At 36.3% G+C, this 26,290-nt stretch overlaps 4 protein-coding genes across 7 annotated transcripts; 3 read left to right on the top strand and 1 right to left on the bottom strand.

Moving 5' to 3' along the window:
* Positions 1-18: 18 nt before the first annotated feature.
* Positions 19-4,856, bottom strand: LOC307164885 (alpha-aspartyl dipeptidase). 2 transcript variants are annotated; one of them, XM_079882095.1, is made up of 9 exons: positions 4,638-4,856; positions 3,197-3,313; positions 2,796-2,884; positions 2,615-2,689; positions 1,343-1,422; positions 1,092-1,265; positions 930-989; positions 263-345; positions 19-161 (listed from the first exon to the last, which is right to left on the bottom strand). In XM_079882095.1, exons 2-9 carry the CDS (start codon positions 3,289-3,291, stop codon positions 95-97), a joined length of 723 nt encoding a protein of 240 aa, XP_079738221.1. In that variant the 5' UTR covers positions 3,292-3,313; positions 4,638-4,856; the 3' UTR covers positions 19-94. The 2 variants fall into 2 exon arrangements, with proteins under 2 accessions (XP_079738221.1, XP_079738220.1); XM_079882094.1 differs by lacking the exon at positions 4,638-4,856 and adding an exon at positions 3,428-3,711.
* On the top strand, positions 4,249-10,170 carry umps (uridine monophosphate synthetase). Its single transcript, XM_079882087.1, has 6 exons — positions 4,249-4,535; positions 4,727-4,880; positions 6,041-6,712; positions 8,521-8,696; positions 9,447-9,561; positions 9,728-10,170. Exons 1-6 carry the CDS (start codon positions 4,368-4,370, stop codon positions 9,901-9,903), a joined length of 1,461 nt encoding a protein of 486 aa, XP_079738213.1. The 5' UTR covers positions 4,249-4,367; the 3' UTR covers positions 9,904-10,170.
* A 4,678-nt stretch (positions 10,171-14,848) lies between these two features.
* On the top strand, positions 14,849-18,953 carry cryba2b (crystallin, beta A2b). The gene is made up of 6 exons (XM_079881155.1): positions 14,849-14,977; positions 15,615-16,005; positions 16,268-16,452; positions 17,630-17,771; positions 17,930-18,072; positions 18,804-18,953. Exons 3-6 carry the CDS (start codon positions 16,292-16,294, stop codon positions 18,949-18,951), a joined length of 594 nt encoding a protein of 197 aa, XP_079737281.1. The 5' UTR covers positions 14,849-14,977; positions 15,615-16,005; positions 16,268-16,291; the 3' UTR covers positions 18,952-18,953.
* A 1,440-nt stretch (positions 18,954-20,393) lies between these two features.
* Positions 20,394-25,124, top strand: fev (FEV transcription factor, ETS family member). 3 transcript variants are annotated; one of them, XM_079881817.1, is made up of 3 exons: positions 20,394-20,457; positions 23,116-23,187; positions 23,814-25,123. In XM_079881817.1, the coding sequence occupies exon 3, from the start codon at positions 23,873-23,875 to the stop codon at positions 24,359-24,361; it is 489 nt and encodes a 162-aa protein (XP_079737943.1). In that variant the 5' UTR covers positions 20,394-20,457; positions 23,116-23,187; positions 23,814-23,872; the 3' UTR covers positions 24,362-25,123. The 3 variants fall into 3 exon arrangements, with proteins under 3 accessions (XP_079737943.1, XP_079737944.1, XP_079737942.1); XM_079881818.1 differs by lacking the exon at positions 20,394-20,457 and adding an exon at positions 21,704-21,726; XM_079881816.1 differs by lacking the exon at positions 20,394-20,457 and adding an exon at positions 22,362-22,428 and having other exon boundaries at positions 23,814-25,124.
* The last annotated feature ends 1,166 nt before the right edge of the window (positions 25,125-26,290 follow it).

Genomic DNA, 26,290 nt, shown 5'->3' with positions numbered 1-26,290 from the left:
AAACAGCTGTAAATAAGTTGAAAGATGAAGAAACAATTTTTAACAGTATTTATTGTAAAATGTTTGCATTGTGCATTGTGCATGATGTCGCAACTCATTGTACATCTGTCAGTAAGAAGCTGAGATCACTTCCTGGTTCATACTCTGTGGTTTGCTTCCCTCTGAGAAAGAAAAACAATCATTTCACTTGCTGTGCCTATTTGGCATTATTATTTTTTTCTGTTATATGTTCCATTTGCATGAGCAGGAGTCTCTACATTACCTGTGGAATAGTCGTGCGTTTGTGCTTCCAAGTAAGGTGGCTTTGTTTCCTTCCACTAAAAGCATTGAGCCTTCCCGAAGACCCTGCCATCAACAGCATAGGGTGTGTGTTAGTGCTCAACTGATGCTAGACTAATAAAAAATTAATGACATTAACAACAGAACAACAGTAAGATTTGATATATATGAATGAATGAAATTCATATTTGTATTATTTTATTAAATTGATCAAAAGTGAAAGATTTCTAATTTAAAAAAGGGTGTTTTGAACTTTATTCATTGCAGAATCCTGAAAAAAAAAAAAAGTATTAAGGGTTCCACAAAAATATCAACAGCAAAACTGTTTTGAACATTGATAATAATAAATGTTTCTTGAGCAGCAAATCAGCATTATAGAATGATTTCTGAAGGATCATGTGACACTGAAGACTGGAGTAATAAATGCTGAAAATTCAGCTTTACATTACAGGTATAATTTACATTTTTAAATATATTGACATAGAAAACATTTTTTTTTTATATTTCATAATATTAAATTAATGTAGCCTTGGTGAGCGCATATATATATATATATATATATATATATATATATATATATATATATATATATATAGAACTGATCCCAAACTTTTCAACAGTAGTGAGTAATGCATGTTAACTTGACATACCAGCACACATGGTGTGTCCGACTCCTCATGGTACTGGGTGATTCTCTGTTCACGTGTTTCCTGTAAAATGCACAATCAAATCTACGCATACAGCAATGCATATTTTTTTGGATTTTTATAAGTCTCATATTCTTATCAAGTCTCTACAGCACCAGTACGTACACCCATGTGTCTGCTGTTGGGATCAGGATCCAGAAAGTGAGGGTTAATGTTGAAGGGCACTAAACCAATGGCAGCAAAAGTGGGTGGATAGACGATGGGCATGTCATTGGTGGTGTTGATGCTGATGGTGGAGACGTTGGTGCCTGCACTTGATCCCATGTAAGGTATTCCATCCTATGAGATAAAATCCACACCTGTTACAGGCAATTGCAGTATATTTCAGATTTTGGTTAAACAAAACACTAATTCACCTGTAAAACTCTCTTCCTAATCTCAGTGACCACATTGTTGTCATAGAGAGCTTTCAGCAGGCGGAACGTGTTGCCGCCACCTAATGGACACAAAAATAGACATCAGATTGAGATGTCTTTCTGAATACATTATAAGTAAATAATGGCAAAGCATTCACAGAAATGAGTACAAACAGTATAGTAGAGACCACACTGAAAATCTGCAAATTTAAAGCTTTAGGATTTTGACAAATGTATACTAACAAATGTTGATTTCTGGGTGACTGATTAAATGTAAGCAAATTTGTAACAATGTGAAGTCATTTAACCCCTTTCACGGCAAAGATCGTAGACGGCCCCAGATTATTGTTGTTCAACATTCATTACTCGTTAAAACATCACACTCTTACTTGATCTGGACAAACTGAGCATTATTAGAAAGATTTAAGACTCCAGCTTTGAAATTTGACCAGTTTATGATAAAACTGGTTTGCAGTGACATTAATTTCTTAATTTATGCCAGGAGTGCAAAATAATTCATCTGTAATGGTCGTAATTTTGAATAGAAATCATCATTCATAAAGCAGTCATTCACGTCTATAAAAAATGATTCTATATATATTCCATAATGCCAGAATAAAGGCTATGGCTGAATTCAAACAAAAGAATAAGGATAAAAGAATAATGAAGATTAAGTCTCATACGGCAGAGGTGTGAAAGGTTCGTCGATTGACTACAATAAGCATGAATGGGCCAGTTCTCCTCGCCAGACATTAGTCAAAGACTGTAAATGGGTGTTTACATGGGCAATAAAATATATGATAAGAATCTTATCAGCTTTTTTTTTAAAAATCCTCCCCTGACATACTCTTACTTAAGTCTTCACAGTATGGATAATTTTGGAGATATCATCCTCAGATTTTAAATGAAGCATGACCACACTTGTGGCTACAAGTTATAGTTGTGGTTATAGGTTGTTATATTACATAATATTTGTATACATTTAATAAATATATTCTTAATATATTTTTGTTTTTATGTTTGAGTTTATATATCTTAATATTAATAACAGTCTGATTAATTCTGAGTCTTGAATTGTAAACTCTCAAGGGTTGGCTTTCTAAATATATGTTGGTTATGTGTCTATTCAGAATGATTTATGAGCAGCAACCTTTTTATTTTGGGTATGTCATGTATGCCCCACAAAATTGGGTCTGTCAAAAAAAAAAATGTAATTATTATTATTAGGTAATTTTTTTTTTTACTATTTTTTTGTGCATATAACCTTCATACCAATGAATATTCCTTCAGCTTTCCTAACAGCATCCACAGGGTCTGGTGTCTCATGGACACTGTCCAGCTCATAGCCTGAAGACAGAGAAAAGAAGAGTACAGCCGAGATGAAGGGCAATGTGGCAGTGACTGTCTTGTGAGATCAATATACGTGTGTTTTCAAATCAAGAAAGACTCAAACCCAATGTCTTGAACTTGTCTCTGGCAGTCTTGGCATAGCCATCTCGATCATGCAGTGCATATGGGACAAAAAGGATCCTCTTTACTCCTCTGTTAAACAAAGAAGTTATTCAATTTTATAAATGGGTTCAATGTAGGTCAGATTCATTTGATTCCAAAAACACAAACTGCCCTATTTTGCTCAATACAAACACATTTAAAAATGCCATAACTGGTGTTTATGTTCAAAGAATGGACTTGTACTTTACATTTATCCAGTAACAAGCCTGCATACAGATATAAAAACAGATATCAGAATATTAATATAAAGGACTTTATTATGACTGTATTGCAACAATATTGCGACTGTAGCATTCCGAAGTTTTTATTCCAACATTCCTGGTTAAGTTGCAGGCAACTTACTTTCCAAAAAAGTCTTGGATCTGCTGCTCACAGTGTTGAAGATATCCTCCTCCATGAAGTGTGGAGTTAGATACCAGTAGAAGTCTTCTCTTCATGATCTTCCTCAACTGTTGCAGCCTAAGAAATGTAGAAGTTGATCAGAGGACAGACAGCTCAGCATATGACCAGCGCCTTTTTCTGCTTACACCACATATTCTCAGATCAGTGTGGTCGTAATCTTCAATACATTACCTTTGGACAGAGTATTATCACTCTGATTATTCCACAGATGATAAACATTCACAGGAACAAGCCATGATAAGAAACGTCTCTGGAATCATGTGATATTAAAGCAAAACATGACTTTCATGAAACAGCAGAGGCAGGTCAGAAACTAAAGAGATTTTACTTATCACAATTACAGAACCTTTAAAACACATTAAACCTATGTTTTAGTGTTTAACCTTTTTATTTGTATTTATTTTTTGTAGTTACTCGCAGGCATTGTTTTCAAAATAAAAGCCCTAAAGCTGCCCTCGGACAAGAGCGCGCCAATAAACCATAGACTGTAAAAAATAATATTAGTGATTTATTATATATCTTCTATATATTAATCATCTTGTTAAAATTATGGCATATGTTAATTCACTAAGATAACTTTATTGATTTTACAGATGAAAACGTAATAATTTATTATTATAATGATTTATTTTTGTTACTTCTCAAATACGATTGGTCTGAATAAATTAAAGTAAATAACACATAAACCCTTTAAGTAATTATTGTGTGAAAACACAAGTGTTTTATATCTTTAAAAAACACAGTCCCATAATTGTGTCACCATAACAAACGTTACAATTTAATGAAGTTTTATCAAACTGTTGTTATCAAAACGACAATAGTGTCACGGTCAATATAATTTGTGAACAAAATACATTTACATGATTTACAACCAAGCTGCAATTTTGTCAAATAGTCCAAAACGTGTGTAAATATAATTTTATTGTGCGTATGGGATGTTTTTCTCCCTACAAACATCTTTAAATGCTTTTATTTTGTCGACGAGTAATCTCAGACATGCGCAAGTTGGTGTATCACGTGTGTGTGTGTGGCTTGCGTCATTGAAGCGGCATGAGTCTCGCGCGAAAGAATCACTTCTATACGCACTTTAGTCTACACTGTTTAGCTGAACATGACTGATCAAACTGAAATGGATGACACAATTATAAATAGTTTAATCCTGAAACTACACGACATCCAAGCCGTCAAGTTCGGAACTTTTAAGCTTAAAAGTGGACTCACTTCGCCTATCTATTTTGATCTTAGAGTAATAGTGTCCCATCCAGCGTTGATGAACCAGGTACGTTAAACACGTGCTCACTTTGAGTAATGATATGATTATATAAGTTACTGTTATTCCAAAAGTGTGTAATCGTACATTATATCCTGAGCATTTTCCTACCAAGAATGTTTTAGAAAACAAGTCCTTCAGATCCTTCTTTAATTGGATGTCATTCGTTGATCATAAAATCATATTTTGTTTGTGAATAGGTGGCAAGCCTTCTTCACAAGCGTGCTGAGGATGCAGGGGTTCAGTTTGAGAGTGTGTGTGGTGTCCCTTACACAGCTCTTCCTCTGGCCACAATCATCTGCTCTACCAAGCAATACCCCATGCTTATTCGACGAAAGGAGGCGAAGGACTATGGTATAATAGTGCAAATTATTAATTAACTCCACTCCATCTGTAATCTGTTTACTGTTTAAATTTCCCTAAACCAAAAAATATTAGGACATTGAAGACACTTTAAAATTGTGTTAGGTAGTAACATATCAAACCAAGCAGAATTCATCAAAAAACTAAATCATCAAAAAAAGTCATTAAATCATAATGATACTACTAAACTAAAGGCACAAATAAACCACATGCCACTCCATGTTGTCAATCAGAAAAGCAATTTTGTATTCATTTTACATTTACGCATTTGGCACATGGATTTATTCAAAGCGACTAAAATGGTATATATATATTTCTACCATTTTAGTCGCTTTGAATAAATCCATGTGCCAAATGCGTAAATGTAAAATGAATGCAAAATTGCTTTTCTGATTGACAACATGGAGTGGCATGTGGTTTATTTGTGCCTTTAGTGTCCAAATAGTTCTTGAGTTGCTATATTAATCATTTGGATTTAAGAATAGTTTATTTATATATTTCATTGTGCGATTTGCAGTGTGAATCTGTATTATTATAGTTTACTAAAACTAAAATCATAAAGCATTTTCGTTACTTGAAATAAACAGTTATTCTATTTATCATCTATATATATGCATTTATATATTAAATGGATATAAAACATTAAAAATGATTTTATTTCAGCTTGTTGCAGAGGCCGCATTTCCATTTAGTTTAAATTGAGGTACTAAAATAAATAAAAAACTAATATGAATGACACAACAAATATTATATAAATAATATAATAGTAATATATTTTGGATATGCATTGACACATTAAACTGTTTCTGCTCATTATTTTATGTATGATGTTCAGAGTTTACATGAAGACAATATGTTTATGTCCTCTGGTACATTTTACACGTACTGCAGTCAACACACTTCTGTTGTCCTTTTTGCTTCTGTATGTTTGTTGTGGTTTACCATTTGGTTTTTTTCTTGTTATCTTGACTTTTACACCGTCTCTCTATGTTAGTTGTCGATTTGAATGTTGCACCATGAAATGGCATTTCACCCCCTCTGTGTATACTTGTATAATACCAGTCTGACAATAAAGCTCTGTTGAATAGTTGAATCTTAATGATACTAAAATAACACTAATCTGAATTGACTTGTGTTTTGAAATTCCCCAGGAACGAAGCGTCTCATCGAGGGAACCATCCACCCTGGTGACCGATGCCTAATAGTAGAGGACGTAGTGACCAGTGGCAGCAGTGTTCTAGAAACCGCTGAGGTACTAGAGAACGAAGGCCTGAAGATCACAGATGCTGTGGTGTTAATGGACAGAGAGCAGGGAGGCAGTGCCAGGCTAGCTGACAGTGGCATCACTCTACATTCAGTCATTTCTGTCTCCAGACTTCTGGATGTGTTACTTAAATCTGGCCGAATAGACACGGCCACTTCTCAGAACGCTGAGAGATTTGTTCGAGAAAATAACACCTACGTGTCAGCAAAGAAGAATGGCTGCTCCGCTCCTAAAAAGGGCTGTGATGATCTCGGCTACGGGGCTCGTGCCGGGTTGCCAGACACTCACCCTCTCGCTGCCCGCCTGCTGAAGATCATGGAGGACAAGAAGAGCAACCTGTGCGTGTCTGCAGACGTGACTCGTTCTGAGGAGCTGCTGGAGATCGCTGTGACGTTGGGGCCGCTGATTTGCGTGTTGAAGACTCATGTGGACATCCTGCAGGACTTCACCGCAGACGTCGCCAGCAATCTGAAAGAGTTGGCTATAAAGCACAACTTCCTGATTTTTGAGGACCGCAAGTTTGCAGACATTGGGAACACAGTCAAGCATCAGTATGATGGTAGGTGTTTGTTTCACATGGTGGTGGATGTGGAGCTCTTGGAATTGACTAGTCTTAAATTTATCTTGTATAGTCTGCGCTATATATTCATAGACCAAAGTGTTTGTGATTTACTGGACAAGGTTTAAGAAACAAGGATTATGGGGGTCTATAAAGGTCTTCATTCGCCCAAAAATCGAGGCCATAAAAAGGTCTTAAATCAGAGCAGAAAGTCGTCTTGTTTTAATCATAGTCACTTCATTTTGGTCAGTTTCACAGAAAACAAGACTTCATATTTTGTCATTTTGTATCTCCAGTAAATGCATCTTGATTTTTGCAGTGTGATCAGAAGTTACAGTAAAAGTTATTTTCATATTCTAGTAGTTGGGAGCAGATTCAATGAATTAAAATGAATTAAAGTAATTGATATCTGTTGAATATTTCCAAACTTTATAATGCAACTCATTGTGTTTCTCCCTAGACATTTATCCTACATTTAGAGAACATTGACATTCTGTTCCCTTAATTTAAATCAGGCTCATATCCGAGTTTTCCCAAGACTGTGGGAACTGTTAAGTGGTTGAGGGGGTGAATTAAAATAATAAATATCTTGGTTTCAAGTGTTTTTTTTTTTGTTTTGTTTTTCTTAAAGGGGGGGTGAAATGCTCATTTTCACTCAATCTCCTGTTAATCTTGAGTACCTATAGAGTAGTATTGCATCCTTCATATCTCCAAAAAGTCTTTAGTTTTATTATATTTATAAAAGAAAGATAGGCTGTACCGAGTCTTTCCGGAAAAAACCGAGCGGCTGGGGGCGGGCCGTGTGGGCAAAGCTAAAGCTGTGCTAACGCGCCGAGCTAACAACACACAGAGACAATAGAAGCAGTTTTACTCACCGCCTGCGGTTCCAACGCACGACCGCGAACCTTTATCGTTGGGACTGCTCCATCCTTAAGCATTAGACGATCTGCAAATCCGTCGATCTGGGCTTTGTTTATAAAACAATCATCGTCGAAATGCAGGGAACAAACAGTCTTTACACAACTCCCTTGATGCTCTGAAAAAACAAACTCCATCCACTGGTCCCTTAATGCTGGGAATCTTTGGGAATCTGTGCAGGGTTGTCTTGCCCTGGCAACCAAAAACCCACTTCTTTGGTGGCATTGACTTTCCTAAAGCCGAGCAGAGCGCTTTGATGAGGTACTGCTTTCGCTCTCTCGCTCTGGTCTACGAGTGCGCGCGCGCCCGCGCTATTCATGGAGAAGTGCCCTTAGGACCCATATAAGGAAATTCCGCCCCAGCTGACGTCACGAAGACCCATACTCGAAAAAAAACTTTCCGAAACTTGTGACAAACCGGAAGGACAATTTTTGGCACAGAAATACTCCTTCAAACGTACAATTTAATTTTTGAAACTTTGTCCATGTTTAGCATGGGAATCCAACTCTTTAACAGTGTAAAAAAACTCAGCATGCATGAAATAGCATTTCACCCCCCCTTTAAAGGGATTGTTCACCCAAAAGTTAAAGCTCTGTCATCATTTGCTCTCCTTCATTTCATTCCAAACCTGTATGACTTTATTTCTTCTGTGGAGCAATCTTCATGCAGAAGTTCACCATGCAAGGACATTTTAGAGAGTCCAAAAAAAGCATAAAAAAAAGATTCAGATTCCTTTAATTGTGTTTCACAGGAAAAATAGTCATATAGTTCTGGAATGACATCAGGGTGAGTAAATGGCAGAAATGTCTTTTTTGAGTGAACAATTTCTCTAAATATTATCTAAATTTCTGCACAAATGTTGTTCACATAAAATATTGTTGTTTTTAAAGGTGGTCTCTATCGGATCTCCTCATGGGCGCACATCATTAATGCCCACGCATTGCCGGGTCCGGGTGTGCTGCAGGGTCTCGGTGCCGTCGGCAAACCTCTGGGTCACGGCTGTCTGCTCATTGCTCAGATGAGCTCCCAGGGTTCCCTTGCAACAGGGGATTACACTCGAGCAGTGGTACGTCTTCTACTCTCTGTGAAGAACTAGATGCGAACACTTCCAGCAATAATATTCTTTTTTTCTCCTTTAAATGTTTCAGTATTGTAGGATCAAGGTGGTGTCCTTAATTTTTGTCCTAGCTTAGTCCTTTAAAGTCGACATGAAATGTATGTTCGTTTCTTCCCTATTGTGACGTATATCTAAGTGAAATGGGTTCTCGAACAAGAAAATAATATAGGGCGGGACTTGATTTTGTCCATTGGGAATTGATTGGATCATTGTGGTTCGCTATTGCTGTGACGTCATGTGAGTGACAGGTTGCCCCGCCCTCTCGCCAGTAGACATGTCATCAGAGAAGAGATGTTGCTGCAAGAGGGGAAAGGAAGTTAATTTTCACGTGTAATTTTTAAAGGTGCATTGCGCAAGTCTCTGAGTTTTTGCAGAACTATGCCCCCTCTGGCGGCAAGCGAAACTGCAATATAGGCAATTTAATAGGCCCAGTCTCAAATTCCGACCCGAATCCCTCTTATTTATTTTACTGTACAGGATTATAGAGGCAATCGCAGTGATCAGAGAAGGCAATTGTTCAAGCATGTATGGGTTAGAAAAACGGGTATTTTTAACATGAAATGTTGCGCAATGCACCTTTAAATATAATTTCAAAATTATATAAAAAAAAGTCAATTTTGATTACATGGTGACTTTAAAGACCTTCTGTCTCACTTATTATTTAAGCCACTTATTTGAGTTGATTGAAATGTGTTTTAGGTCAAGATGGCTGAAGACCATTCTGATTTTGTGTTTGGATTTATAAGTGGATCGAAGATCAGTGACAAGCCTGGTCTGGTTCACATGACTCCAGGAGTGCAAATGCAGACAGGAGGTACATTTTACTACTGAATACACATTTTTTGACATTAGCTTTCCTGTATCTCCAAGTGTTTGGATAGAGAAAGGTGACGCTCAGAAATATTGTCTAGTAATATTTGCCTGTTTTTAGCGATCAGATACCTGTGTTGTTTTTAATGTAGTCATCTTTTGTTCTCCAGGGGATGGACTTGGACAGCAGTATTCAAGTCCAGAAGATGTGATCTGCACTAAAGGCTCTGATATCATCATTGTGGGACGAGGTATTCTTGCCAGCCCAGATCGGCTCCGAGCAGCAGAAGAATACAGAACGGCAGGCTGGGAGGCATATCTGAAAAGACTCTCACAGGCCAGCTAATGAAAGAAAAATTTGGGACCTGTTAAATCATGTCTGGTCTTTATAGCTCAATCATTCCCTCCACTTTAATACTAACATGATTCAGATTACTCCCTCCTTGTTTTTGTTCACTTGGTAATAAAATGTTGCAAAGCTGAATGTTCAGCATCATTACTCCAGTCTTCATTGTCACATGATCTTTCTGAAATTATTCTAAAATGCTGATTTATTGCTCAGGAAACATTTCTTATCCATGTTGAAATCGGTTTTGCTGCTGAATAGTTTTGTAAAAAAAAAAAAAAAAAAATTCTTGGATGAATGGATTCTTGGATGAATGGAAACCATTTATTTGAGATAGAAATATTTTGTGATATTACAAATGTTTTTACTCACTGCATCCTAGCTGAATAAAAGTATTAATTTTAAGTATATTAAGTATTTTATATTTTATTTAGTATTAATAAAAATAATTACTGACCTCAAATTGCAATGGCAGGGTACCTATACAAAATTTTACTAAAAAAATAAACCCCGAATAATGACAAGTTAAAAGTGTGACAACTTGCCTTTCTCTTCTGCCTTATACACGCAAGGCATTTTCCACCATTGTCAAAGCTACTGTAAAAAATTACCCATTTTGAAAGGATCTCTAATCTTCTCATCTCTCGTCAAATCCAGTAGGGGGCAGAAGCACACCAGTTGTTTTATATCAGTCAAGTGTTTTGATAGCCTAAATAAGAAAAATGATTGGACAATAATATTATAATTGGATGACAAGTCGCCCGCATCATTGAAAATATGGCCTTTCATTTTTATTTAGATTAGCCGTAGGCTATTGCCCATAGACTGTAAAAAAGAAAATGTTGGCTATTTTCATTGATAATTGTGTAGGCTACGGTTTAATGACATTAACAGCAGTTATACATGCTACCCATTCTAAAATTTGCAAAAGCTTTTATCTTATTTCTATAATAATAATAAAAAATTAAGTAGAATATGGTATGCATTTAGAAAATTCATTTGACAAATAATTACATCAGTTTATTTAGAAGATTTTTTTTTTTTTTTTTTTTTTTTTGCCTTGCCTTGCCTTGCCTTGCCTTAAGGCTTGCCGTAAAGAGCGGACACATGTACAAAAAAATAACATGAACTGAACAATATTCAGTAGCATATTTTGCTCGGAAGATAGTTTTTTTTTTTTTTTTTTAAGTTTAAGAGGTCATCTTTGTACGTCCTCGCCTGACCTCACGCGCCCATCCGCTCCAGATGTCTCAACGCGTTGTATCTCGACGAAACGCGAAGTGGGTTTGCATAGAGCGACATGATTGACATAATAGAGAGAAGTAATCTACTGTGGACCTCCCATTTGACTCCCTGTGTCAATATTGGATGAGAGGAAAGTGCCGTGTGACAGGTGTCCAGGACAGAGTTCCGCGCGCTCAAGACAGAGAGCAGATCAATGCATTTACTCGCGTGCACACTAGGCTATATAAAGCGAAAGGCCTCAGCAGATCTGTGTGCATTAACAGTCGCTATATTATAACGCTTCTGATACGCCGAATGACACGGTAAGTTTTTTGTAACATTTTAGTAAATGCACATTGAAGTAGACTACTTTAAAATGTCATGAACTGTAGCATATTCATATTTTCATGTTCAAGAACATGATGTATAATGTTTATATTGTTAATGAAAGTTACCTGAGAAAATAATTGTTCACACGATCTATTGTTCTTCTTTAGGCTTCTGATTTTCAGGAAAGAGGACAAGTCATCATCAGAAACCGAATGAGTTAATGGACGTCAAAATGGATGTTGTATGTGCTTTCTGTACTTGTATCACGTTGAGCCACACGCACAATACCTGCAGATGAAATGGTTTTGTTCGTTCGGCTCGCGTTACGCAGATGCAGACACGCGTCAGTAAAACACCAGAGCAGCGCAGCGGGATCCACGCAGACACTGGCATCTTCACTGCTGTCACAGTCTGTTCAACGAAACTTAACCGTGTTAAAACAATGAATAAAACGCGAATAATTTGCTGAGTAACTATAATGAATAAATAGCTATGTCGATATAATGTCTTATTTTCATGTTATTGATTTGGTATTTAGACAAAAGGAAAACTCTGCTTGTTAAAAATAGGCTTAGTCTATTATTGGGCTATGGTTTAGACGTCTATTAAATTTTCACTGACATCCCAAATTTTGCCTTGTTTTTGCTATTTCTACCTCTTGTGATACTGTGAGGCCATCAGGCTCCCAGCAAGCAATTTTGCGTTTAAAAGACGTCTAATAGCCGTCCAAACACAGCTCAGACGTCTAGGCTAAAACAAGGCAAAATTTGGACTGTCAGTGAAAATTTAACATCTAAATAGCCCAAGAATAAACTAGTCATCAAATAGAAAACAAAGAAATGAAATGAGTGAAGAAATGAAACCAAACACATTGTTTACTTTGCTTACATGATTATCAAACATCTCGCAAGTTATTTTGGCAAAAACGACCAAATTCAAGGTTATTTTGGTTAGAAGTGGGTTACTCATAGCTGGACTATACCGGGTCTTTAGTTAACCTACGGTGAAATGGCGGCTATTGCTTGCTGGGCTAGTTTATGAATTAAATTAAAACATTTCCAGAACTATCTAGTCAGATCTTTGAAGAACCAACGTGAAAATATCTTAACTAAATATGTTATTGTCTTCCTTTTCATAATGGAGGTGTGCAACGTTATTCTGAATTGTTATTATCTTAATAAAACAGAAATAAATTTTAAAAAACAAAAAGTGCTTTCTCAATTTGTATTTTTATTGTTATTTGATACATTTACCGCTCTACTTATGTTGCAACAGACAATACAGTTGTTTCTGAATTAAGCATATAGGCTATTGCATTATTCCATAAAGTACTTGGCAAACAGATAGCCTACCTGCTGGACAGGAGTTGCCTGTTGGCTATGTGGCAGTTAAAAGGGTTACTGTTGAAAATGCAAATTATGTTTTTTTTTTTTTTTTTTTTTTCTTGCCCTTGGCAGTAGATTAGATGGAAATGTCTGTCTCTGTCTACCATGGCCATGTTCTGCAGAAGCACCCGTCCTTGTGTGCTCAAACACATAAAGGACATTATCAGAGCAGATGTCACCTGCACTTAGCTGTCTGGACCTGTCCACGTTTGCCCTTAGAAGGATTAGTTTCCATGGCACCCTAAAGAAAACATCATCCAGCACTAACTATTCAAATAGCACCGACCAGTTTCACTGCACCTTCACACCTGTTTGTAAACTGGCAAAGTAAATGAATGAGAATCAGGAAAAACAATATGCACACCTATGGTTTGATGGTGCCGTGCCCAGCACACAACAATAATGAACATTTAAAAAATGTATTTCATGAAGTCTATCTTCGCATCGTAATAAAATGTGGTTCGATTACAGTTCGATTCGTGCTCAAATGAAATGTAATATGATATGTGAAATCCTGCTTTTCTGAACAATGACACCATACTCCTGGAGTGACAAGGAAGCATCACACTTTCTGATTTGCAACGGATTGATTTGCATGTCAAATCACTCTGACAGTTACACTGGGTTTTGCATGTGGGATCTTTACCTTGAACACACACACTTACAGTGCATCATCATCTGATGATGTCATCATTTCCTCATCTCTTATGCTCATTAAAGCTGCATTTAGCCTATATAAAAAAAAAAAGTACAGTAAAAACAGTAATATTATAAAATATGATTAAAAATATGTGTATTCTGTTTTAATATAGGGTTGTAATTTATTCCTGTGGTAAAGCTGAATTTTCAGCATCATTACTCCAGTCTTCAGTGTCACATGATTTACTTCAGAAATCATTCTAATATATTATGTTATATGCTGATTTGTTGCTCAAGAAACATTTCTTATTATCATCAGTGTCGAACACAGCTGTGCTGCTTAATGCTTTTGTGGAAACAATGATATCTTTCTTTTCATCATTGTAATGCATCACCTCTCTCTCTCTCTCTCTCTCTCTCTCTCTCTCAATATATGAGAGGGGGAGAGATGATGCATTAAAGAATGTGTTAAATTGATCAAAGGGATATTAAAAATTTATATATATCTATATATGTATCTATATATATATATATATATATATATATATATATATATATATATATATATATATATATATATATATATATATATATATACACACATGCATATACTAGTAGCACATATAAATTATGACATAAATTCAGATTATATGTATATCTGTGTAGCCTATGTATGTATATGTATGTGTGTATATAAACTATAGCACAGAGAAATGATGACAAATTCAGATTTTATGTATATATATCTGTGTATGTATATATTTATGTGTATATATATATATACAGTGTGTTGCCATATATATGTTGCCTGAATTAATGTCATAATTACAGTATGGATGTGTAGCCATAGCAACCACCCAGAATGGTTTAGTGCAGCTGCCTAGCAACGCCCTAGCAACCACCTAGCAACGCCCTAGCAACCGCCAGGCAACACCATATTAACCACCCAGAACACCCTAGCAACTGCCTAGCAACGCCCTAGCAACCACCCAGAATACCCTAGCAACTGCCTAGAAACACCATAGCAACCACCCAGAACACACTAGCAACCACCTAGCAAAGCCCTAGCAACCAGCAAGAATACCCAAGCAACCACCTAGCAACACCATAGCAACCACCCAGAACACCTTAGCAACATCATAGAAACCACCCAGAACACCCTAGCAACTGCCTAGCAACACCCTAGCAACCACCCAGAATACCCTAGCAACCGCCTAGCATCACCCAAGCAACCGCATAGCAACACCAGAGCAACCCACTAGAAACACCCTAGCAACCGAGTGGCAAGTTTTGCCACTGCAAGCACCACTACATTCTAGTTCTAGAGTTAAAATTATATTATTCCTCTTTTTTTTGTATCAGGGTGTGTGGGATGTAACTGGCTATCCTGAGAAAATGAGTGTGAGCTCAGATCTGCCAAATCAGGATAACAGGACAACAGCAGTGCGCCCTGCATCTCTACAGCACCTGTTCTGCACGCAAACAACGCCTAACAGGTGAGAACAATCACATATGCATGCACGACACACATATTATTCATGCCTTGGCTTATTAGAATATTTTATAGGGTTTGGATTCCAACATAATTGTCTATGTCTTGTCCATGAATAATAAAACCTAATGCTGTAGTGATAAAGGTCATAAAAATGTACTTAAATCCAGAGCTACTGGTCATGCAATAAAGCATCACACCACAAGATGTCATCAAAAGGGCTGACCAATGAACAATCAGTTTAAGTATAAAAGTAATGTCTGTTTTCTATTGATATGACCATGTTCTAAATTACATGACACTTGCTTGATATGATAAATCTGACTATGCTTATCACATTTCAAAAGTTACTTTTATGATGTATTATTAAAGTTGTTATTTATTGTACTAAAACAGCTGTATGCCCTATTTATTTGAACAGCTGCAATCATTATAGATTAAAAAAAAAAAAAAAGATGTATATTATTATCTGATGTGAATTTGGCAATGGGAATTATACTCTCTCAAATGTAGTGATTTTCCCCCATTAGATGCATATATTATTGTTCAAATGATCTCAGAAACAAAAAGAGAAGATTTGTGTTCTGTTTTGTGTGTATTATGTATTCTGATATGATTAATGTTCAGCATCATTACTATAGGTCAACAACAGCCAGTTCTGCCCAGGGAGAGCATCCACAAGCAGGCACAAGAGAGTGACCACGGACGGCTCAGCCTAATCTCCAACAATTCTGCTATTATCTGCCCTATCCAATCAAAGTCTAGTGTCAAAGCATCACCATTGTGAATAGCCAAGGGTCCAGCGTGGGGGCAGAGAGTGGCGTTTTGATGAGTCAGTGGGTCTAAGACCTCCACAATAGGCCGCACAGGGCTCCACAATAGTGAAGGCTAATGCGGTTTTTCTGTTGGCTGCTGCTGAGTGTGCAGGCCTGATGCGCATTCTGCACTAAATGAGGGGCCCTGTGCTATAAAAACACTGGACAAGGGCTTGGCCACCACATTGATTATACTGGATCTGTCCCACCTCAGTACGTGAGTATGCCACTGTCTCAGCCCTTCAAAGTGAAACATCGGATTCCTGTACAATGATAAAGAGCACAGACAGAGAGAAAGTGATCTTATTGAGCAAAAAAAAAAAAAAAAAGAGATCCTGCTAGCAGGACACAAATACTGTCGAAACTTTATCCAGGAATCAGTTTTCACTTAATCTACCCGGGAATGTTTCACAATGGTGCATGAATTCACGCTGTGGTCTCGGTTATGACCCTCTCCTCTCCTTGTTTTCCCGGTATAGAGAGCGCGGTGATCGACAGCAGCCATGAATCCGCAGGAGCAGTTGGAGCAGAGGGGGAAGTTTAGGATGACTGTGTTCGAGGAGGAGTTCTTCCAGGGAAAGAGCTGTGAATTCTCGTTTGAGTGCCAGAACATTCTGGACAGAGACTTCAGAAAGATTCGCTCCATTAAGGTGGAGAACGGCCCGTAAGTGTAACCTCTGGATGTTTAGAGTTCATTGTGCAAAGGGTGAAGCAGGGAGGATATATGACTGCCACGTTTAATATTGGAGATATATTTTGATTGATTAATATAGTGAGATATTTGTAAAATTAGAAGTAATATGTGCTCAGATATATAATATATATATACACAACTGTTCAAAATATTTTTTTATTTTGTTCAGCAAGGATGCATTAAAATGATCAAAAGTAGCAGTAAAGACATTTAGAATGTTACAAAATATTTATATACCAAACAAATGCTTTTTCTATTCTATTTCCTGATATCCTGAAAACACAAAAATATTTAACAGCACAACAGTTTTCAACATTGATAATAATAAGAAATGTTTCTTGAGGACCAAATCAGCATATATATATATATATATATATATATATATATATATATATATATTCATACAATAGTGGCCAAAAGTGATGTCCAGTCGATAGGAAAATGGACATCTTTACCCTTTATTCAACTATTGTTAAATATTTGTTAAAGATTTTGTAAGCATATTGTATAATTGTGCTTAGAGTGAATTGGTTTTTGTGATAACAAATTTTATTTGTGTAAAATTGTGCAACATTATTTTTAGCCAAGCTGTCATACAAATAAATCATGAACACAAGCAAAAACAAGAGAGAACCAACAAAACATAAATCAACCATTTTTTTCTGTAAGCTTTTTCTATGTTTATGTATATATATATATATATATATATATATATATATATATATATATATGTATATATGTATTTATATATTTATGTCATAACATACATTTAGCAACATTATACTTGATAGCCAAACATATGCCATCTGTACAATGTCCCACAACAGCAATTTAATTGTCATAAACAGCATTTCCATCTGTAACTATAGTCTGAATGTTTTTTTTATAATATATTTATATGTATATTTATACGAACTGGAACAACGACAGAGAGATAGCAGAGATGGTGTGTGCGGCTGGCAGCTGGCGGCTGTGTTGTGGCTGTCTGTGGTGTTGACAGATGAGCTGATAAAAGAACACAGAGCCGCTCATTCAGCCCTCACCATCGTGTTTGCCTTTGCCTTTGTGTCCTGATCAGCAGCGATCATTGCCATGTAAAACGATGTTGCTTCATGGTTTGTGTTGACTATGACATTCTGTCTCTCAGCTGGGTGGGGTACGAGTATCCTGAGTTCCAGGGCCAGCAGTTTATCCTAGAGAAAGGAGACTATCCCTGTTACCAGGCCTGGAGTGGCAACAGCAGTTACAGAACAGAGCACATGCTCTCTTTCAGACCTATTAAATGTGCTGTAAGTTGATCCCATTATGCCAAATCTACAAAGACTTTCTCATACGGGTTCTTTCATCATCTCAGCAATCTCTTTGTTAAAACGGCACATTAACAAAATGTTCTCCTAATCATCCTGGCGTGATCTCATTTCCCATACTCACCCTTTCCCCCCGACAGAACCACAGTGACAGTAAGATTACCCTCTATGAGTGTGAAGAATTCATGGGACGTAAATTTGAGATGTGTGAGGACTATCCCTCCCTTCAAGCCATGGGTTGGTGCAGCAAGGAAGTTCCCTCAATCAAAGTCAACTCAGGAGCGTAAGTCACCTCATCACTCTTAACAACATCACTCTTAGGGAAAAAAAAAAAAAAATTCTATATAGAACCCTAGAGTTACTCAGTTGTAAACAACCACTTAAGCCAACAAGGTTCTACAGTATATAAGAAGAAATGTATTACATGATTGCAAATACTTTCATGTTTAACAGGTTTTTTCTATTTTATTTCTAGTCATAAAGTATTCATAAAAATTCTATAATGAATTAAAACAAAATTAATGAATTAAAACTAAGTCCCTAAAATGATCCCCACCTGACTGAACCTTATTAATATAACTATATTTAATAATTTTGTTTTTAAATGTTTGTAATAAGATATGTACATACATACTGCATATATATATATATATATATATATATATATATATATATATACACAAACACATATATATAAGTTATACAAGATTCAACTCATTATTTAAAGTCAGTTTAATGTAATTTTAGTTGAAATGGCTTAAACATCCAAGTTGATTGTACTTCAACTTTTTAACAGTGTGTGTATATATATATATATATATATATATATATATATATATATATATATATATATCAGTAAATGTCTTCCAAACACATTTCTTACAGAGTGTGTCCTTTGTGGATCTCCTATTCTTTGTTACAAATAGTGCATCACTTACGTAATGTAGCACCTCCCTGCACACAGTCTTATTAGTGTGCGGTGCAATAAATGAGATTTGCCCTTTTCTCTGGCAGCTGGGTAGGCTATCAGTTTCCTGGTTACCGTGGATATCAGTACATCTTTGAGAGAGACAGACGCCAAGGAGAATACAGATGCTACAACGAGTTCGGCACCCAGGCACACACCAATCAGATCCAGTCTATGCGCAGAATTCAGCAATAAGACCCCACACCATTATGTACACATCATGTCATGCCATGTCATTACTATAGGCAATAAAGACATTATTTAAACTATGGTAAAAGAGTGCTTTTTGCCTTGGTTTTTTTTTTTTTAAATAAAACAACTTCTCTGCTCAAATCATGGATCTGCTTAGTGGTAATTCTTGATGTAAAAAACAAGCAGGTCGGATGCTTTTTAAAGCTATATGTAATTAGAGCAGGCCTCCCACATTTTAAAGAAATGTAATCATGCAGAAATTTTGGCTAGATTTTTTTCTGAGATAGACCACACTTTCAATGGAGGAATAGGCCACTTCGTTACATTTAACAATTAGGATGTTTTACACCAGATGAACACCACCCTACACCATCTGGGGGATGTGAGACTGTGATATTTCTAATAAACAAGAGCATGAGTACATTCATGTTAGTGTCATGTTATTTTTTCTTTGTGTGCCTGTTTTTGGGGGATTTTAGCTACATTTACATATACATTTATACAAAATAAAATAAACATATTCATATATGTATATATAGGCCTATTCAATTTCCTATAAATTACACTGGAAAAAAATATTGTTGGTTTAACTTAAAAAAAAAGAAGTTACCTGGTTGCCTTAAAATTTTGAGTTCACTGAAATTAAAAATGTAAGTTAATATAATGAAAGAGATTGGTTTAATCAACAGAATAGAAACCAAAACTATTATCTAAACCACATTAATTATCAAAGTTGAGTTGACAAAAGAAAAAAAGTTGTGATAAATCATGAAAATATTTTTTTTAGTGCTGTTAATAAATGTTTAATCTTTAATGTGTATAAAAATGTAATAAAAACATCTTTCTATTTTAACAACTATTTTATTTTACATATTTATTTAAATCATCTATATCCCATTAGTATTAGTAAAAAAGGTTGTTTTTTTTTAGTTTATAGGCTACTTGCAAAATTAGCCTCTTTTTTTTATTCTCCATGGGTGCAAGTTCTCACGTGTTGTCACCAGTTGGGTTTTGTGTGGAGCTGTCCGAGGTCCTGACCTTTGTGGATCAAATAATTGTCGTACATATTCTTGTTTGAATAGGCCTATAACGTTTTTCGTTGATGAAAACAGCCGAGGTCTAACGCAATGGACGGATCCTTTTATTGATGAAGCGGTAAAGGAAGTACACGTTTTTTTTTTCGTCCAATCAAATCGTTTGTAACACTGGGATCCGGGTGTGATTCCGTCTCTTATGTTTGTTGTGTGTAACCGTAGCCGTTCAGGACTCTAGCAGTATTTGGCTGCACACACCCACTTCCAGAATCAGATGAGTAGTTGCTGTTTGAAAACTTGCTCCCACACCCAGTCCAGGATCTCCTAATAAAATGTTCAACTGTATACACCTTTATCAAATACACATTTCCCTACGAGCTGATTAAAAGTGTAGTACTGGTTCTTAGTGCAGTGGTCATAAGACAGCCAAGAGTCCTGAAAGCAGCTGGATCTGGGACAGACATAACAGGACGGGGTAAGTGAACTTATTAAGGGAGCAAATCAGGACAGAGACCAGCACTATAAGTTAGTATTTAGAAGGAAATGGCAGATACGAATCACTAATTCAACCTTATAAAACTGCATTGTAAAAATGTTTTATTAATTAAACTTAACGTATAGCCTACCTAAAATTATAACATTAGTTAAACAATTTTAAAATATTTACACAAGTAAAATTCGTATTTAGGCTAATAGGACTGAATCAACCTAACTACTAACTACAACATCAACAACAGAAGGTGAGACCCGCGTAAAACATTCTGTTCTTTGTAAAACAATCTTTGTGCTGTGTACTTTATCAAACTTTGCTATAATTGGCTATTCCAAGTTTGCCTGCTATTACCGATCCCTGACCTGAAATTATTGTCAAAAACAAAGAGTGGATCTTTTACAACGTAGCCTCCCCCCTACCGGGAAGAGTTGTAAATGAACGCCAAATGAAACGTGGACATTTGATTTTATGGTGGTAATCGAATTTACTGTTAAATGTACTTTTATCTCCCAATCACCGCCCGATTTCATTTTAATCATTTTAACTAAAAATGATAAACAAAGTAGGCTACAATTTTTTTTTTTTTTTTTTTTTTTTTTTTTTTACATGTATCTAGATCTAGATCTAGCTAAAATTAAACAAGAGAATCTATGGATTTAGTTACATGTAGTGTATAATCGTGCAGGCCAACTACAGCTATCATTAGAAACACAAAGACTTATTCCAGATTTAATCATTCTCTTTGCATTTTTATATTCCAGATTTCTTCTTTGATTGCTATTGCACGTGTTTTGAATTTATTCTTCAGAAGGTCCAAGGCCAGCATGAAATATGTCGAGTGCATGGACAAACTCAAGCATTGCCTTGCATCCGAGGCTTGTTTAAGTTGCCTGCGATCTCTTTAATGACTCAGGCAGCTAAAGCAAGTCTGGGACGCCTGAGACAACACGACAAAAACAACGACAAGATAACTCGCCTGTTTCATCTGACATTAATGTGTGTTTGTGTTAATGATGCTACTCTCACAGTTGAAGCTGCTGGGGGTTCTTTATTTTTGTGCGATTAATAAAGGTTAAATATACAGAATAAGCAGACTAGTGTAATCACACACCAGCACTATTGACTTCTATCCAAATATTAAATGTTTATTTGTTATAAACAAATATGTATTACCTCTTTCAGGTTTGAATCAAAAACACACACCCCTGTACAGATGGACAGCATTAATATGTTTGCTCGGCACAAAATAAAGTAATAAAGCATTTACCTTTTTTTTTTTTTTTTTTTTTTGTTTTTTGTCACTTCATTGGTCCACGAGTGTCGAATGGGATTACTGTACAATATATGGTGAATCTAAACTGCTTTGTTGTCGTCCACATTTATCATAGTATTTTCTTTTTTTAAGATTTGGTTTTGTAAAAAGGTACATGCAAGGACTATAAAATAATAAAAAGGTGTCAAAATAAAATGTTTACCCTATATGTACTGCTGGAGTTATTTATAAAGAAAGAAAAATGTTATTTTGAGTTCTATGTAGAACACTTGGTTTCTTGACTCAGTTTAAAAAAAAATGTTTTGTTTAATGACAACCAATGTGTTATGTAAAAGTATAATTGAACCGATCATAAAGCAGGGCACGGGGTTTACAATACCATCTATTGCGCATTAAAGCAACATACGTTTGGGATAAAATGTTCTTGTTTACCATTATGCACTGAGGCATGGTTAAAAGGTAAATATTCTCAACCAACATGGAACAGGCCTTTCTGTTTGCAAAGAGGTAAAAAGGCGGAAAAGAAAGAGGATCTGAACCGGTTTCCATGTCAAACACTTCAATTCTCCATAGAAACTCTGATCTTAACGCAGAAACTTTATTAAACCTTGATGGTGGATTGATAAGGCCGAATTTCTATCGGTTCCTTTTTATTGTGGAGACGGGGAGGGATGGCAGAGGTAAATTGCTCTTTTAATTAAACCAATGCACCGAAGGAAATTGCTGTCTGAATATTGTCTCAGAGATGGGGCTTGTGACAGTTGCCTGGAAACTTCAATCTGTCTCACATTTATTCCAGATCACAGTTTTGAGATAAAGTTTAATAAAAATCTTTGCGCCAATGAAAGCCTACCCTTTCACGTCCACCACCACCACCACAATGCGACAGAACTGCGGAGGAAGCCTTATGTTTAACATGTATCTCTCAGGTACATAGTCTTTTTGTGCGTAAAATGAGAAAAACTGCTGAAATGAGTGAAAAGAATAGGGCGATGCTAGGGGTCTGCGGGTGCACGCTGCGCACCACCGCCGGTGTCTCTGACTTCTCCATTTGGAACGCATGTCCTCTTTTGTCGGAAATCGGATATCCTTTTTCCTGGACGCGTTTCCTGACCTCAGCGCTGAAGTCTGGGAAAAATACATCGAGCAACACGACGATACTCATGCTATTTAACCTCTTTTATTGCGAATTCTTATTTATAGATGGATGACATTACGTGTTTTTCCTCGAAAATTATTACAAATAGGCCTATAAACAAACAAGGGGAAATATGTTACATGCATATTTTGCTTTTTACTCCTTTTCAAAGTACATATAGAATATGAATTCTAATTGTCAGACGTATTTTTTAAACGTTTTCTTCCAGACCCCACAGAAAATCTTCTGAAGGAAAGCAAAAGCTCTTCTTGGACCCCCATCAACACAGGCGTGCAGAAAGGTGAGTGCTGCGATGAATTGTTTGCGCAAAAAAATGAAAGGTTCTTACATCATTTTTAAATTAACTATTGTGTGAATTACGCAAAATTGTATACACACTTTTATTATGATTATACCTAAAAAATAAATCATTTAATAAAAATAAAGTACACAATTAGAAGGCTATATAAGATAGCCTAATATATGGGCTGTCAAGAACAATTTTGTGCTGCCAAAATAACCTTTCATTTCAGTTTTTCTGAATAACATTTAAATATTCTAAAGAACCTTTTTATTCTACAAAGAACCTCCAATAGAAAGATTCAATGGATGTTTAAAGGTTCTTCATAAAATCATGCCAATAAAGAACTTTTATTTTTAAGACTGCTGAACCAAGAAACCAATAATCTATAATAAATTATCAAATGCTTTTTTAATCTCCAAACGACCATTTAACCAACTCAAGAACTCTATAGTAAAACTGTTTAAAGAATAGTGATTTTAACTTGAAAGAACTTTTATTTTCTATTTCTATTTCTCTGTTCTCTGTTTATTCTGTCTTCACAGAATATTGATTAAAAAAAAAGTCGGTCTCCTTGTTTGCCCTACATAGGCTACATGTAAGCCTACTTTCCTTCCATTTTATAGGAAGTGGACAAATCCAGCTATGGCAGTTTCTCCTGGAGCTGCTGTCTGACAGCGCCAATATGACATGCATCGCCTGGGAGGGGACCAATGGAGAGTTTAAACTCATAGACCCGGACGAGGTGGCCCGACGGTGGGGGGAACGCAAGAGTAAACCGAACATGAACTATGACAAATTGAGCCGCGCTCTGCGCTATTACTACGACAAAAACATCATGACCAAGGTGCACGGAAAGCGCTACGCGTACAAATTTGACTTTAACGGCCTGGCGCAAGTGTGCCAGCCCTCTTCAACTGAACAAGCTATTTATAAGTTCCAGAGCAACTTCGCTCCCATCCAGTTTTCAGGCATTTCCAAACTCAATCTGGTTGCTCCAGGTGTTGGTCCGTCGGGGTTCTCCTACTGGCCCGGATCTCCTCCCACCCTCTACCACAGCCACAACCTGCAAACGCCAGGACCCTTCGGTGCTGTGTCTGCGTCACATTTAAGTTGCGTAAACAATATCAATACTTTAAACAACCTGAATAATATCAATACTCACTATAACTGATTTTTTTACATTTATTTTTGCCTCAGGAGTGCGCGCCGATAGGCTATAGCCTATTCAAAAGCGCAAACTGATTTCGGTAGCCAACTAGCGCAATCACTCCACATAAGACCGTAGCCTAATAATTTACAATAGGCATTGAATAGGCCTTAATAAATTCTTTACTCGATTGAAAATGATAATTTCGGCTTAACATTTGGAGGACTGTTCATGCTGACCACTTTAAGATAAGAAAACAATTTAGCGCCATCTTATGGATAACAAATAACATGGCTAATGCATCATCAATATCAGCTGTTGATCAGTTAAACTCGGTTTTGCCTTACCTCCCAAACCTCTGAAGTCAACAAAAGAGAAGGCGAAATTAACGTAATGTTGGAGAAAAGTACTACATGGTACGAGAACAAATGGTAAGAAGCAAAAACGTGTGCAATCGAGCATATAGTTCTCACTTAGCCCATATAAAGCGCTTTGATATTTCGTTATTTATTTACGATAGTGACTTTGGGTGTTGGTTAAAACATTGGGCATAGGGTGGACGGTGTGGGTCTGAAAATTAGCCATACATTTTCAAAAGCGTAGGTATAGGCTATGTCCTAATAAATCGTAAAGAATAACTATGATTTTTTTTCCGTAGCCTAGATGGTCCACTTAAACACGAGAGGACTGATCACCAGTCTGTGTACTTCCCTTCTTTTTGCTCTGTTGATAATTTGGTTATAATGTATTTTGCGTGTGATAAAACATTAAAATTGTTAAAAAGTCTGATCTGTTATAGGGCTATTCTTTGTGTGTGTTTCTAACCTGGCTAAAGTCATTTTGGGGTGGTATTTGGGAGTTATTTGATTGAATTAATTCAGCAAAATGCTACATTTCATTAAATTGATTTTGTATGAGGGTAGAAATCTTTGCTATAAAGCCCCACAAATTTTAATTCTGTCATTTAGCTACTCACCCACGAGTTGTTCCTGTATGAATTTCTTTGTTACGTGGAACAATTATCGCTGTAAAGTTGCTTTGAAACAATTGTAAAAAGCGCTAAAAATGAAGGTGACTTGACTTGACTTGGACATAAGAAATTATTTTGAAGAATGTTAGTAACCAAATTTGTGGTGCACTATTGTCCATAGTCATTCTTTTCCCATAATGGTGCCTCACAACTTGCCGACATTCTTCAGAATATATTCCTTTGTGTTCGGCAGAAGAAAGAAATTCATACGTTTGGAACAACTTGAGGGTGAGTAAATAATGACAGAATTAAATTTTTTGGGGGGTGAACCAAGGGGGAAATGCTATTTAATACAAAGTTCTATTTTGTGGATATGATTAGTCACTAACTAAAATAGTAAAACTCAGTCATTTAAAAAATGTAATAATTATAAATTAGCCGTACGCTATTTATCTGACTAAATGTCCCCACAAGCAAAAGCTTAAAAATTGGCTATGGCTGCCAGCCATCGGTACGCACTAAGAAAACAGCATAATAAACGTTAACAAAAGTTTAGAGAATGGAAAATATTGTCACAGTGTTATAAAACGGTCGAGTGTGTAAAGCCTCTAGTTCCTAACCACATTCCCGGGGGCCCCCCAACACTGTACATTTTGCAGAACGCTTCGTTCTACAATACGCAATCAAGACACAAGAGAGCGCCATGTAGCTATATTCCACCACAACTGCGCCGCAGGACATTCTTTCAGCTTCACGTGTCCAAAAATACTAAAATATGCAAACTGAGGGAAATAAGAAAGAAATCCCAACCTTTTCCTGTAATGTATCGTGACTAACTAAAATATATATCCGCATGGCAATGCAGTTCAGTTGGCTAATTTGTGACAAATGGCTTTCTTGTAGGCTAATTAGTTGCTTATTTGATGTCATGATGAGGAATTTCTCCAGCATTGCTGTGTATTGTGAGGCAAGGCGAGTTTATT

This window comes from Squalius cephalus (assembly GCF_949319135.1).
Source record: "Squalius cephalus genome assembly, chromosome: 9".
NCBI classification, from domain to species: domain Eukaryota; kingdom Metazoa; phylum Chordata; class Actinopteri; order Cypriniformes; family Leuciscidae; genus Squalius; species Squalius cephalus.
This window is presented reverse-complemented; position numbering and strand designations above follow the sequence as displayed.